The 15995-nt window shown below is 35.1% G+C and overlaps 1 protein-coding gene across 20 annotated transcripts in view; it reads left to right on the forward strand.

Annotated features, from left to right (window-relative positions):
• The window catches only part of LOC106884224 (GTPase-activating Rap/Ran-GAP domain-like protein 3), a 1447782-nt gene that overhangs the window by 920166 nt on the left and 511621 nt on the right, over positions 1–15995 (forward strand). For 14 of the 20 annotated variants that reach the window (XM_089343952.1, XM_089343968.1, XM_089343959.1 and 11 more), the window contains one exon: positions 10407–10466. The exons of the other annotated variants lie outside the window; for them this stretch is intronic. In XM_089343952.1, coding sequence (XP_089200078.1) covers positions 10407–10466 — 60 coding nt within the window. The remainder of the gene's footprint in view (positions 1–10406; positions 10467–15995) is intronic. 20 annotated transcript variants of the gene reach the window in all.

Genomic DNA, 15995 nt, shown 5'->3' on the forward strand with positions numbered 1-15995 from the left:
CTGTCAGCGTAAAGAAATATTTCTATTATTGTCCCCTCCTCCCATCCCCCAAAACAGTGATAAATTATAATTCTGCCACACAAAATATTTCACGGTTTTGTCAACGTTCTGATTCGAAATTCCGTCCAGTGGATATTTAGGTGTCGATAAGTATGAACTGGTCAAGTGCTGAAGGATTGGTTAAATCGGTTCTACACCCACCTTGCTAAATGTGTGGCCTTGTACCAAAGTTAGAAATCATTGCTGTAAACGGTAGCGGAGAGAAAGTGAAGATGATGATTACAAAGAAGAAGACAGTTACAGAGAGTGCAGTTAGTACTTTGTCAAATTAAGAATGATGTCTGAATGCTTTTCTGTTGCAGATGCTAATAAAAATCATGTTAAAAAAGATAGATGTGGAGCGAATGGTTTTCAGTTTCATTTTGATATATGCATTATTTATTTGAGAGCCATAATATTTTATACATATTCCCCAGTGTCTATTGATCGCTCGTACTCGGTGACGAGTGAAGCTTTTTCGAGATAATCGTAAAAGGTCACTCAACTAAGGAAGTTCGATCCATTATTTTAGAAGAAAACTGATTATGAAATATGTATTTATTGATATTTATTGACGGTAGTTTGATATAGAAGACGTGCTACTTTTAAAGAGACTGTTACGAGAGCAGAACTATTTTAATGTGTTTGTTTTTCGATAGATATTGTAAAGAAGAAATAATTCGCAATAGTCGGTTTGAGCATTATAAATCAGTTCAAAACAAAATATGAATAACACTGGCAATTTTATAAAACTGTATCACTGGAATACAATGAAGCAAGCGTTTTAGTGTGTTCGGCTCGTGATTATAAGGTCAATTCCTAAAACAGACAGCACAGTGTGTCTTCTACTAATACACGTTTCACGTTGCTTTAGTCTACTTCATTGTAATATGTATCAGCTACGAGGTTTAGGTACAGCTGCCTTAACGCTGAGGAGGTCGATACAGTGTCTGTGTTTCCTCACAAATACATAAGCGGCGAAAATAGTTAGCGAAAGCATAGTGCATATTACCAAGCTATATTCATTCGCGAATGACGGCTTGCTATTCTAAACTTTTACATTTTAATTCACTCTCAGAGATCCAAATCTTAAAAACTAACTCGAATTTCCTTCTCGTTCTCGTGATTAATCTGAAGGAAATCTTCTAAAGGACTCCATCACTGATTCACAGAACCTACGTCAACCCAGATCACATTAAAATATTTATGGCAATCTCGTAGTTTAGTGGAAACAATTCAAAAATTCAAAAGAGGATTTGTGCGATTGGTATGTTCATTAAAAACAGTTTATCAATGATTACATAAAGTAAACACACCAACACCTGCTGTTAAACGGTGGTGGAGGACAAACACAGACACAAATACACGCACAAACACATACATACATACATACATACATACATACATACATACATACATACATACATACATATATATATATACTTTAAAATGGATGCGTTTCGTTCAATTAAATAATAATATAAATAATATATATATGTATAAATGGGTACAGGACATCACCAACTGTGTGAACAACATGAAGTACAAAATCAAACGAGTTAAATACGCACACAACGAGAGAGAAAAATGGAAAACAAGGACAGGTAACCCAAAGAACGACCCTTCATCAGTTGTCGGCTGTCTGACCTAACTCGGAATCATGCAGTTGAGGAGCAAAGGTTTATATAGTAAACCTTTATACTAAACCTTATATACTTCATTTCTAGAATTCAGAGGGAAAGAATTTACACAGTTTGGTGGGAAAGGGTGATGTTGACCACGACACAAAGTGTATTCCAAACCGCTATCTCTATTTATTTTTTAACTGTGTCAAGTGTTTATCACTTGAAATGTTAGTAGATCACACATTATCGCAGATTCAAATTCTCAATTCAATGAATTTATAAAAGTAAACATATTAAGGACCCTTTTTAGAGTTTCGAAGATGTACTTGCGAGGCAAGGTATTTCGTCTGAGATCGTGTATTAAAACTTTCACGATTGCAGCGTGGAAGACAAACCAAGACAGATAATTTCAAAAAATGTATTATTTGGTGTCAATTTACTCTACTAGACTCCGAGATTGCCGAATAAGACTAATCTACTTCTAAACTCTCCTCAATTTCTTTTAATGAAATATTTTTTCCAATTTTTTTCCAATTTCTATTCTAATATATTTGAATCTTTATTCAAAGTTATAATTTTCAGTTAAAAGGAATTCATTTACACTTTATTTTTAAAAAGTACCTCTCCATGTACTGCACATTTAATCACATCTGTAGCTGAAACATTGGTATGTCTCGTGAGAGTATAGATATGTACACGGAAAATTCCTCTCTAACGCGTAGGCCTCCCAGGCAGGGTATATATATATATATATTTTTTTATCGAATACAAGTTACCATGTGTACAAGATTTCTTCACACTACCGATGTTGTCCAATGGACAGGCAAGGCCTGACACATGATACAGCATTAGTTTCGTTGCATAATTCCCGTCACAATAAATAGAACAGCAGGGCACCTCGTCCGGGACTCAACAATTTCATCTATGCTCTTCTCTTACCATGGTCTTGTACTTTATTTTTCAACCTTGAAAGAATATTTAATAAAATTGTCCTCGGTGAAATTTGAACCTAGAGTGCAGAGACGATCTGTTCATGCTAGTTACGTTATTTTAGTATAGAGCAAGGGACAGATGTATCAAAGATTGAGGTTAGGTTAGATATTCTAACACGTTTTACAATGGTTGGATCATTTGTTAATAGACTTTTCATTTCGTTTCTTTGCTTATCTGTGTTTGAACTGCATGTATCGTCTAAGAAGTTAACTATGCTTCATATTTGTGAATACTATTATTGTAAAGCCAAAATATCTATAAACGCAAATCAATCCTTTCCAAATTTCTTTAGCATATGACCACTGGCTTGCTATGATAGGGATAACCTATTATCTTTATATAAACTTACATTTGTAGTCGCGAATTTATTCATAAGTGTATCCAGGGTATAAAGTCTAAGTAGATTACATATCGAACGAGCCTATGATAACATCGAAATAATCGGTAAATTTTATATTTCAAACCACTGTAAAGATTTTGTCGGAGTGTGTTTTTCGACATTCGTAGTTGTTCTTGTATAAATGTCATAGATGCCGTATTGTATATTTTGACACGTATAAAGCGCCAATGAATAACGATTTAGAGCTGGAGGTATAAAATCCAATAATATCGAATTGACTTAATTTGCCCTGACTTTTGCAACCGATATTATTAAACCAGCTAATTATTATATAGCTAAAGCTCCTTTGACTGAATGTGTTGATTTCCTAGTGCTATCATTACAATAATTTCGAATGCGTTTACTAATTAATCCGATCTCGTGCTGATATCAAGGACATTAAGTTATCCAATAAAATTATCATATTTTCAGGAAAGAAAAAATTTGCATATCATTAGTTGAAAACACGTACAATCAATTCCTATCCAACAGCATCAGTGAAAGTTAGAGAAACTTAATTATATAACTATAATAGCATAAATGGCGGGCAAAAATTATGGCACAAAAAATTTTAACTAAGCAATTGATTAGCATGTGTTGCTAAACGCGAAGTATACGCCACTTGCAAAGATTATATTTCCAACTTCAACTAAAATCCAAAATAATCAATTTCCACTAAGAGTGAAATCGGATTAACAAGCAAACGTACATAAAATAACGTTAACGCGCACGTGTGGGTATGGGTGTCTGTATGTTATATGAGATTATACGCACTAACTTCGGACAGTTCTGAAAGTAACGTTTTTATATCTTCTCTGATTTCATCATCACACGTTTTTGTAGCTTTGTAACCATTCAGAATGGGTCCTATCTTTCTTCCTCCAATCGATGTCTATGACTTCTTTTTCCAGATGGTATAATAATATCCTCTCCCATCATAGGTTGTGTGGATGCGCGTTCTTTAGTATTTACGGGCATTCGACTCATGATTGTAAGACTGTGATTTCGATTCCCGAATCGGGCGACGCGTTGTGTTCTTGAGCAAAACATTTAATTTCACGTTGCTCCAGTCCATTCAGCTGGCAAAAATGAGTAATTCTACGACAGTCCGGTGTCCCATCCAGGTGAGAAATTTATACGTCTTGGAAACCAAGAAACGGGCCCTCATGAGTCGGCATGATTCAAGAAGGTAACTCTAACTTTTCCTAGGTGGGATTCCTTTTTATTATGTTAAATGATGTGTTAAAAGAGGCTTTCATTCCTACAAGAGCAAGAGGGGATGCCGGACATTTCTCAAAGTTTCCTGTGAGTCTTAAATAATTGCCACCTTTGTTGGGGTTTTTTTTACCCTCTCAAGGAGATATTTTAGATTCAAAGGCTTCGTGGCATCAATTTCACAAGTAATCTCTCGCTAGAGATCGAAGGAGTAAAGCAAATTTTCGAATGTTGTGAATACTGGTTTCAAATTTTCAAATATTGTTCTGAATACTGGTTTCAAAGTTTGTGGGGAAAGTATAAATGGATTACATCGACCCCAGTGTTCAACTGGGGTCGACTTATTTTATCGATCCCGAAAGGATGAAAGGAAAAGTCGACGTCTGCGGAATTTGAAGTAGGGACGTAGAAACGCATGAAATGCTGCCAAGCATTGCCTGGCATGCTAACGATTCGGCTAGCTCACCGACTTATATTGTAGTAGATATTGGCAACATATTTTTTCCTCTTAACATCAAAAGCCGACACGTTGTCAAATTAATGAACTATAATTTAAATCATAAATCTCTGCAATATAAATACAATAATACATAAACAAGTCTCAACAATGTTGTTATAACAGACTTAAATTATGAAAACTATAATTACATTACAATATTTTACATTACAATATTATGCTAATCTAAATATTTCCTTTCTCATATTGTCTTTTCATTGAAGTTGTCAATTTGCATGGGCGGAAGCGAAATACATTCCCCTTATAATGGCTAACTCATTTCAAAATAATATAATATACATATATACAGCCACATACTCATACACCATACATAGAAGCATATGTATGTGCGTGTGCGTGTATGTGTGTGTGTGTATGTGTGTACTCATGTATACAAACACACTGGATAGCTTAGGTATACAAATACAACACCACTATACTGAAACGGAATGGCTTCATATATATATATATATATATATATATATATATATATATATATATATATATATACACACATACATACAAGCATGCATACGTATATATCAACATATATATATTTTTTCATACATGTATGTAATCGCTAAATCCACAAGTCTTTTTTTTTATTCTCTCTCTGTTTATTTACTCATATTTCTTTCTGTTGAAGAGCGTAGGCTCGAAACGTAGGAGAGTTTCTCACTTTCCCAAGCGTCAAACTAATACACCTGCGTGTTATTCATACGCCTGTTTCCATCTTTTGTTTTTCTGTAAATTTCAACTATATGTATATATGTATATATATATATATATATATATATATATATATATATATATATATATATATATACGGGAAAAAGTCAAGGTAGAAAATGCTAAAATAATTTTATAAAAAGCATTTCAGTACCGGTTTCAGTCATTGAGACTTCTTCAATTGTAAGCATGGAAAACAATTAAATTTGGGAAAAATTAAATGAAAAGTTTTTTTAAAGAATTTTTGCATAGTATTCAAATATAAGAGGCATTTTCCTTGTTTCTGCCTGTCTCTGTCTCTCTTGCTTACTCTTGTGGGTTCGAGGTTGTTGCGAATTCTTGGCAAAGAAGAGGAAGAAGAAGAAGAAGAAGAAGAAGAAGAAGAAGAAGAAGAAGAAGAAGAAGAAGAAGAAGAAGAAGAAGAAGAAGAAGAAGAAGAAGAAGAAGAAGAAGAAGAAGAAGAAGAAGAAGAAGAAGAAGAAGAATCCGATGAAACTTTTCACATATTCCAGAAATTGTTTGAGTAAGTTGCTCAAACGTTGGGTTTCACAAGCAGGGCCAGCAATGATAGGTCTTAGTTTGAGGTCAGTAGCGGGGGAACATTAATGCATAGGCTTGGAGAATTTTTGCAAGCTTTACAAACATGTGAATTTTTGTGTATTTTAGGTAATCCGTAAAAATGACTTAGTCTGTATTTAAAATTGGATAAATAGTCAATTTCTTTTTTATTGAGACCCTTTCCATGTACTTGAAGTAAGGAGGATACGTTTTTAAGTGTGTTCTTTGGATTGTATTGTACTATCTTCTCATAGTAAATATTGTTTTCCAACATGGAGAGTATTAAACTTTTATAGTACTCTGTGTCCATCACTACTACCGCACTTCCTTTATCGGCTTCTTTAATGATCAGGTTTATATCATTTTTTAACTAGATTAGGTTTTTCCATTCATTTGTGTCAAGGTTAGATTTAATTCGATTTTTTTTGTAGGGTATTCAAAGGAAAATTGGTAATGTGTTCACAAAAATCAAGTACTTTATTTCTGCCTTTTGTAGGATACTATTCATTTTTGTTTTTTACTGACGAGTCATCTTCGTGATGTAGTTGTGAAGTGCTTCTGTGAGGCTCAATTTTCGGCATGAATCCACAGTGTTATCTTTGATTTCATTCGGATTCAATCTGTAAGGGGTTGGTGTAAACTTTAAACCTCTTGCTAGAATTTTAGTTCGTGTAGTACTTAGGATTTTCTTTGATGTTGATTATTTTCGGTTGTTTTTGTACATTTTGTTCCATTTCACATCTCTGTTTCTCTGATTTAGGTCTAAAAAATGGTTGTAGTAGGTAGATTGTTGTGGAAAGTCTGTATTGTATTTGGTTTGGTGAGGAGAAAATGGGTGTAAATTGTGTCTGTGGTAGCATGTTTGTGGTTGAATGATTGTGTAGTGGAACAGGTTATGGTTGCACTCAGGGTTTGGGTTAAATCTATTTTTGATTTTGTAATGTGGGTGGAGAAGTTACGGTGTCTAATTAGGTTGTGTCTAGTTGAATGCTTGAAGTATTCATGTTGAGGGTTAAGTCTCAGATTGTTAATTTTTCCATTGTCTGTGAGATAATGGGGGTAGATTGGTAAGTAGTGGTTCCCGAAAGTTTAAGTTAGTCTGGAGGCTTGGATGGTTCTTTTAATTTGTATGGAGGGGGGCCTTGCAAATTACGTCCGGATTTTCTATTACGAACGGAATTCCTATTTGTTGTTTGGAAGTTATTTTTGGGTAGAGGTGAGATTCGTTCGGTGAAGTTGTGTCCCCTAGATTGTGGTTTGAGTTAGATAAATGTGAGGTACTTTCTGCGTGGGTTTTTGGTTTCTTTTTCTTCAGGAAGGGGTTATCCGATATGTTTTCTATGTTGAACTGTGTTTCGTAGTTTAGGAAAAAATTAGGTTGTCTTTCCCAGCGTTGTAGGGAATTGGTTTCTTTAGTTTCACATGTTGTTTTCCACAGTTTAAAAACATTCTCCAAGAGTTGACCATCTGAACGTTTCCTTAATTCTCTCTTATGGTAAAAGGTGTGAAAAGACCATATCTTTCCAGTGTTGTTCTCTATCGGATTCCCAGACGTAGCGTTTCTAGCTCTTTAACCATTATCAATCGGAAATACCGAAGAGAAGCAACTCTGGGCAGATTTGAAGCCGTAGCTTTAACTAAAGCTAAAACACAGTTACTGCTGCGCTATTGGACCGCAAGGTCGGAAGAAATTCAGCTGTATCAGTGCCAAGCATTACTTAGGCATAAATAAACCCATGTTGTGATAAGAAGAAATTGTGAGAATTTTCGTTCGTATGTTAATGATACAAAAATGGCTACTACACGCTTTTTCATATTTCAATCCTATTTCAATTTTAAACATTTGAAACAAAAATGTTTTGACCTCTGTGAATTTTTTTCAATATTCAGTCGACCTCTAGAATCTCATTGCACAGGTGGTATATATTGATTGCTTTGCTAACCCTTGTTCTAAAGTTTTGTGTAAAATTCCAATTGGTTCAGAATTAAATAAACGTATACTCGAAATGTAGTGCCAAAATTACTGAGAATAGAATCATATAATAACATTTGCAAAATCGTTTTATTCCTTTCTTTATCTAAGCAAGAAGAAAATTAACAAATATGTTGAATTCACAATATATTCCCAATATGAATTAAGGAATTAATGTAACAGGAATTTGCTGTAATTAGAACATTATTCTCTATTTTCGTCACTTACTTGTTGCTCTTTTCCCGCCTTGCTTTCTCTTTTGCACTTTCACTTTCTCTTTTCTGTCTATTTTCTTACACACACACACTCTCTCTCTCTCTCTCTCTCTCTCTCTCTCTCTCTCCCTCTCTCTATCTGTCTTTCTTTATCTTTCTATCTCTCTCTTTCTATCTCTACCTCCTCCCTCTCTCTCAAATTTTTTCTGTATTTTTGCACACGAGCTTTTTTTTGACATTACCTTGTTTCTCATCATTTCTATCTGTTCGTATCACACTTTCATACTCATTCCAAATCATTTTGTTTTCCTATCTAATTGATTCTTTTTCTCTTTCTCTCACTCACTTCCTATCTCCTCCTTTCTTTCACTCCTTCTCTCTTATTCCTTTCCACTCATTCCCCCTCTCTCCCTCTCTCCCTCTCTCTCACTCTCCCTCTCTCTCTCTCTCTCTCTCTCTCTCTCTCTCTCTCTCTCTCTCTCTCTTATCACTCCTCTCTTATTCTCTCTCTTATAGCGTGTATTTTTCACCAAGCGCAGCTTGTCTTCAACGCTTGCTCTCACAAATCTCACTCTCACTCTCTCTATTTCTCTCTCCCTCTCTTTTTCTCTTCCTCTCTCTATTTCTCTCTCCCTCTCTTTTTCTCTTCCTCTCTCTATTTCTCTCTTCCTCTCTCTCTTTCTCTCTCCCTCTCTTTTTCTCTTCCTCTCTCTCTTTCTTTCTCTCCTCTCTCTCTCACTCTCTCTTTCATACACACACACTCTCTCTTTCTCCTCTCTCACAAACGCTCTCTCTCTTTCTCTCTCTTTCTCCTTCTCTCTCTCTCTCTTTCACTCACTCACTTTTTCTCTCTTGCATTCTGCACCGTGCAGCCAAACTGCCTATATATCCGACTCTTTTTTTTACACACAAATCACTCTCACACACACATTCTTTATCTTTCTAAATCCCTCGATATAAACAGAGAGACATTCACACATACACACACACACAAATATGTATGCATATAACCTTACACACATTCACACACGCACATACACAAAACACATACACAGGCACACAACACATACATGCACACACAGAAACATTATTCCTTCCAAATCATTTCTCTTACATTTGATATCTTCTTGTTCCATCCTCTCTCTCTCTCTCTCTCTCTCTCTCTCTCTCTCTCTCTCTCTCTCTCTCTCTCTCTCTCTCTCTCTCTCTCTCTGAGACTCACAAAAGCAATAAAACAGATAATTTCCAATACATTGTTCGAATAATAAAGAGCAGTATTGGTGCTAGACAAAAATTTACCATGAATGCAGTCATCATTCCAACACATGATATGCAGCTATGTATGTTTTCTTTTAGTTAAATAGTCATTAGATTATCGTTAACATTGTCCCAAATTATATATCTTCATATAATTTGTTCGTTAGGTTTTTCGCTTTGTTTTTGTTTTCTTCTTGCACAGCACGTTGATATTACACTTGTCCATATACACATGGATACAAATACAAAATGTATATGTACTAATAAACACATATGCACACACACACACACACCCGTCTGGGTGTGTGTGTGTGTGTGTGTGTGTGTGTGTGTGTGTGTAAGACAGAGTGTGAGTGTAGTGAGGGCGCGAATCCCAAACCGGGTGGTGCATTGTGTTCTCGACCAAAACACTTCATCTCATGTTGCTCTGCAATTACCTCAACATTTGACGAGTCGACATGCTAACACTATGGCGCAATATTGGTTATAATAGACAACGACGAAACAATTGTATACAAAGCAATGAACTCAATTTTCTAACTCCATTCTTCGATATTTTCCATTATATGCACAAGCATGTGTATAGGTGTGTGTGCGTGTATGTGTGTGTGCGTGTGCGTGCGTGTGCACAACATAATTCTACATATATGTATATATTTTGATAATATATATACATTAATGCATACATATTGGAATTGTGGTTATGACATATATGAACGTTCTGTTGAGATGAATAATATTTGTTTTATTGGAAAAAAAATTAAATATACGTTTCTGAAAAATAATGAAGCTAATCTCATTTTTTCCAAAAAAAAACTAATAATAATGATAATAATGATAATGATAAATGAAATGATATATGTAGGTACTACTTCGATATTATTCTACAAGAAAAATCACATTAATATGTGGGTTATATTTTACCTAGGTCTCGACGAGAGAATGATCCCACTCTATTATTAAGTGGCGGGCGCGGCCAAGTCTTGCTGTAAGTACAAGAGTTAAAAAACAGACACAAACCTATTGTCACTGTGAAGTTGGCACCCTGTCGTTCTAAAGTGAGAACCCTGTCGTCCCCTTTGTATCTATGGCACCTTGTTCCTATACCTTTACTTGGCACTGTTTATTTATGCACATCATGTCGAAAGCAAAAAAAAAAAAGAAAATTATAATAATAATTAATAATGATAATAACACAAAATATAGTCAAAGAATATTTGCATCGTATCCTGAACCACTCTGCTAACTGTATTTTTTACCCTCTTGATACATCTGTTTGCTATGAAATATAACCCTTGTCACTATCACAATCAACCCAAATTTTATATATTTTATATATTGCTTTTTTTCTCCCTTTTGCACTTCTTGTTTACATTCTTGTTCGGTTATGCTATCTCTCACATGCCATCTTTTATTCTCTCATTGTTTTTCACAATTTCCCCTGTTTCTCATTTCTTTTCTCATCTCTCTAATCTGATATCTCTACTTCCCTTTCTCTCTTTCTCTCTGTCTCTCTCTCCCTCTCTCTATCTATCTATCTCCGACTCTTTCTCTGTATCTCTTTCTCATCTCTTCATCTAAATTTCTCTCAAACTGTTTCACTCTCATCCTCTTTTACTGTTTTCTTTTTCTCTTTTTACTTCTTTTCTCTCTTTGTCACTCTATCTTATCTCAATGTTGTGCGCCTATCAATTTTATATTATTGTTTCTAAGTCATACATTGCGCCTATCAATTTTATATTATTGTTTCTAAGTCATACATGTTTTCTAAAAGAGAAAAGAGTGTCGAGTTTCATCTATGCGTCAAAACGTGTGGTTATGCCTCTGATCTTGAACAACCTGTGGATTGAGTATTTCATAGGCACACATCAGGTGCATGAACATAATCCTGTCAAATAACTCGTTTTCCAAAGTTCTCCAGATCAAATAGATATTCACAGTCTATAACATAGCCAAAGGAGATGGTGTAGCAGCACAATGGTTAGCGGCATCGGATGAAATGTTTTGCTTATTTGTTCTGGCTCTGTGGGACCAATTTTACATTTCTTCTCCATATATTTATCATGTAGCTTGCAAACGTGTGCTCGTGGACGTGCTCATGCTCATAGCATAGTCGAAGTGACGGCCGCGCTCATGCTCGTTCTCGTTGTCGCGCTCGTTGTCGTGTTCGCCGTCGTCCTCGGCCTTGGCCACGTAGACGTGCTCGTTCTCCTTGTTTTGCTCCCTCTCCTAGACGTCTCCGAGCTCGTGGCTGCGCTCGTGTCCGCCTCCGTCTGGACGATTGCGTATCGGCGGCGGGGAAACAACTACGCTCATGGTGACCGTCGCACCCTAAGCTGTCTTCGATAACTACGAAGAGGAGTGCGTACAAAAGTTAGCTTCATCGATCGCCACCACGATCCGGCAACATCTCCAAATTTCGCCGCTTCCGTTGTGCTGCCGGCGGTGGCGCGCTGCAGACCTTCCGCCGCCGGCACGTCGTCATCCCTTTATACTAACCACTATGTCAGATACATGAAATGCTATGTAGCTAGCAAAATCTCTACACTGCACTTGCAAGTCAAAGGTCCGGTCTTAACACATTGTGTCACGTTGGTGTGACCTGATAGTTGCTTTAAGAATACATGCATTCACGAAATACTCAGTTATTTACATTCCCTTTTCATGAGTTGGCCGGACATCTGAGTATTTGTCGTTGTGACCGACGGAGGGTCGATTGCAAATTCAGAAGAATGTCCCACAAAATCCCATTTCGCTACACCTTTTATATCATTCCTAATAAAACAACATTGTTCCATAACAGTTATGTAAACTCTCTCCTGTGTTAGAGCCACAAAAACAAATAACTTTTAGCATCACTATACTGACTCTATTCGTCTACATCGTATCAGAGACTGAGGAGCATCCTTTTACAATACTATGTTATTCTATCCGCTATCCGTGAATAGTAACAAAAATCTTTTCCAACACGCTTCTATTAAACACTGTGTAAGACACATAAAATTCTATATATTCAATTAAGCACTGTCGAGACACAAAAAAAATATCCTCCGCTGCTGCTCTTTTGCCCATATATAATGGACTCATATATAAAGGAGTTTTCGTCATCTATTCGATATACAATTTGTTTAATACTAAGTCTATTATACGTCGGATTTCAGTTTTGATAGGTAGAAACACTCTAAATAACGTTCTACAGTCTACTGCGTGAAAGGCACCTAAAAATGTGAGCTGCAGACTCTGGAGACAGTTTTCTTTCGATCACAACAATATTAGTAATTTATTCTAAATGCTAGACACAAAGAGACATAGCGAACGTTCCTACCTATCAAACAAACATAAACCTTTTCAAATACCATATTGGGTTTGAGCGTCTTCGCAGACATGGCTCTGTGTTTAGCTAGTTCACAACTGGACCATATGGTTCTGGGTACAATTCCTCTTTGTGGCACCTTGCGTATGCTTAGAATTTACTTCTATGTAGTTTTGGTGAACGAAAACTGTAGAAACCGTCAAATTTATATATTTTATTTATCTCTCTATATATATTGAGAGAGGGGAGGGAGGGAGGAATAGATAGATGTACATATACATGTTATATATGCATATATACGTTCATATATATATATATATATATATATATATATATATATATATATATATATATATAGTTCATAGATGTGATTCAAATGTTCTCTACTCAAGAGATTTAAACTTGAGGGGAGAAATAAATGTAAGGAAAGCAAGTTAGACAGATCAATATATATAGTATATTAAATACATGAAACACAAATAATGTATATATGTATACATATAAAAAAGGTCCGAATTACACAGAATAGAAATGATACAGAGAATTAAAGTGGATGACGAACAGTATTACAAAACCAACAGCTGTTTCTTGGGGAAAAATTCCATTTTTGAACTTCCTTTCTTTAATGTAACATCTCTCCCTACAAGCATTATTATAGACCACCGAGCTCCCAGAAACAGCTGTTGAATTTGTAACATCGTTCCTGATCCTCTTTAATTCTCTATATTGCCTATATTCTATGTTATTCGGACCTTTTTATATGTATACATATATACATTTTTTGTATTTAATGTATTTAATATACTATATATATATTGATCTGTCTAACTTGCTTCCCTACATTTACGTTCGTATATATGCATATATATATATATATATATATATATATATATAAGGTAAGCCGAGTTAGCGTTTATAGTAACCGACTAAGGGATAGAAATATACGTATTTACTATTGGTATCAGATACCTGTGCTATCCCTGGGCATGGGTATGCAGGCACACTATGCTCGTAGTGTACAGGTAACAAAATAAGCAAAAGATTTTCAGGAATATATATATATATAAATGAAAAGTAAAAGAACAGGAGTTACGTAATCACTTTCATTAGCTCAAAGCTATTTCTGCTGTAAAGAATTGAATGCCAGTGCAATAATTTATATCAGAAACAGCTGCAGGCTTTTGAAAGTAATTACGTAAACCCTGTTCGTTTTTCCATTAATTTGTTACACTCTGTACTGACTTACTCGTTTCTGTATGAGCTCGGTACGGAGACTGTCCAAAAATTCACACCTTCTCGTTGCCAGACATTACTGAGACTGTAATTGTCCGATATGCAGTGGTCTACAGATTGGCCTGTGGTAAAAGCCTGTAACCAACGACGCTAATTTTCACATAGTGTGATATTAAATGAATAGTATTCTTCCTTATAGCGGAATCGCTTAAGAAGCTCATGTGATTCAAACCCGTGCGTCACATTAGCATATTAAGCCAACCCAATATTCGTACCTCATAAAGAGTGCTGGTTAACTTTCCCGTTGTATAATATAATCTGCATAAATGCGTCGGAATCTGCAATTAAACAAATCTATCGATTATTTTATATTTATATTTATACTTATATTCTTGCAATAATGTATTACATGTGTTGCCGTTAAAGCACGCCCACATATTCATGCACGTGTATTTTACATGAATATTTGAGTTTACGTGTGGATGTCTTTTATTGCTATATCAAATAATTCTTTTGATTTTGTTGCTGTTGCTCTTGGCTTGTTTGGTTTTGTTTTTGAACAGAGCAACACCTTTCCTTATAAACACAGTTGAACATGGTTGATTGACGTGAGTCTAATACTATATTACCGAAACGTGCAGTATTAAAGAATCATAGATAAAATTCAAAGTGATTCCCAGTGAGATTTAAAATTCAGAGTCATTAGGTGCTAAACATCACACGTTAAAGAATTTATTTTAGTAAATTTCCTTCCATTGCTGGATCTATCGCTAAATCACGTAGATGAATAGTGGCTTCCAACGTAGAAACTAAGAGGTGTGTAGCTTTGTTAGTTGATTAATGTCGGCCCATTAATCAAACAGCGTTGACATTTCATGCTCTGATATAGTTTTTGAACACACTCTCGCTACTTACTTTCCAACGACAAAAGCGTCAATACACACACACATACATATATATATATATATATATATATATATATATATATATATATATATATATATATATATATATATATATATATATATATATATATACATATAAACATATATATATACATATATATATATATATATGTACATACACAAATACGCACGCGCGCGTACACACACACACACACACACACATATATATATGCATAGGCACAGGACTGGCTGTGTGGTAAGTAACTTGCTTACCAAGCATATGGTTCCGGATTCAGTTCCACTGCGTGACACCTTGGGCAAGTGTCTTCTACTATAGCCTCGGGCCGAAAGCCTTGTGGGTGGATTTGGTAGACGGAAAGTGAAATGAGCATGTCGTATATATATATGGATGTGTGTATTTTTCCCTTGTTTACAATTAACACGGAAAAAAATAAATAAACAATTACCATGGCAGCAAAAAATCACACAAGTAATAAGGACGTAACAACCTGTTTGTAAAGGTAGAAACGCCGGGTTGATGTGAAATGTTATGTATAATATATATAAATAAATAAATGGAGTTAAACGCAGGTGTTATTCAAATTCTTTTACTTCCAACATATGTTTCGAAGACAATATTGGTATTATTCCAAAGTAATAAAATGGCGTAAAATCTTCTCATCAGGGAAAGAAAGAAAGAAACCAAACTCATCAATAAGGTATTTTAACAGAATGTGATGGATGTGTATAATGATGAACGGAACGCTGTTAGGGTTTTTTTTTTAAACCGTTAGAAGATATAACATCAAAGGTAGCTTATAGAAAGAGAAGGGGAAAAAGAAAGGAATAAGCAGAAAACTAATAAAGGAGAAATACAGAGCGATATGTGAATTAAGCTAAAAGCTTAAAGGCTGGGAAATAGGTATATCTAGTGGAAGTAAATGTTAGAAGAAAATCAATGTTCAACTTATATAGAATGCTAGATATCACTTATATGAACTAAAGGTATGTTTCTGCCAATGTTTACATCGATAAGCACGCTCTATAAACGTGTTTACAAGAGCAT

The sequence above is a fragment of the Octopus bimaculoides genome, chromosome 2 (genome assembly GCF_046866305.1).
Source record: "Octopus bimaculoides isolate indiv1 chromosome 2, ASM4686630v1, whole genome shotgun sequence".
Taxonomy (NCBI): Eukaryota; Metazoa; Mollusca; class Cephalopoda; order Octopoda; family Octopodidae; genus Octopus; species Octopus bimaculoides.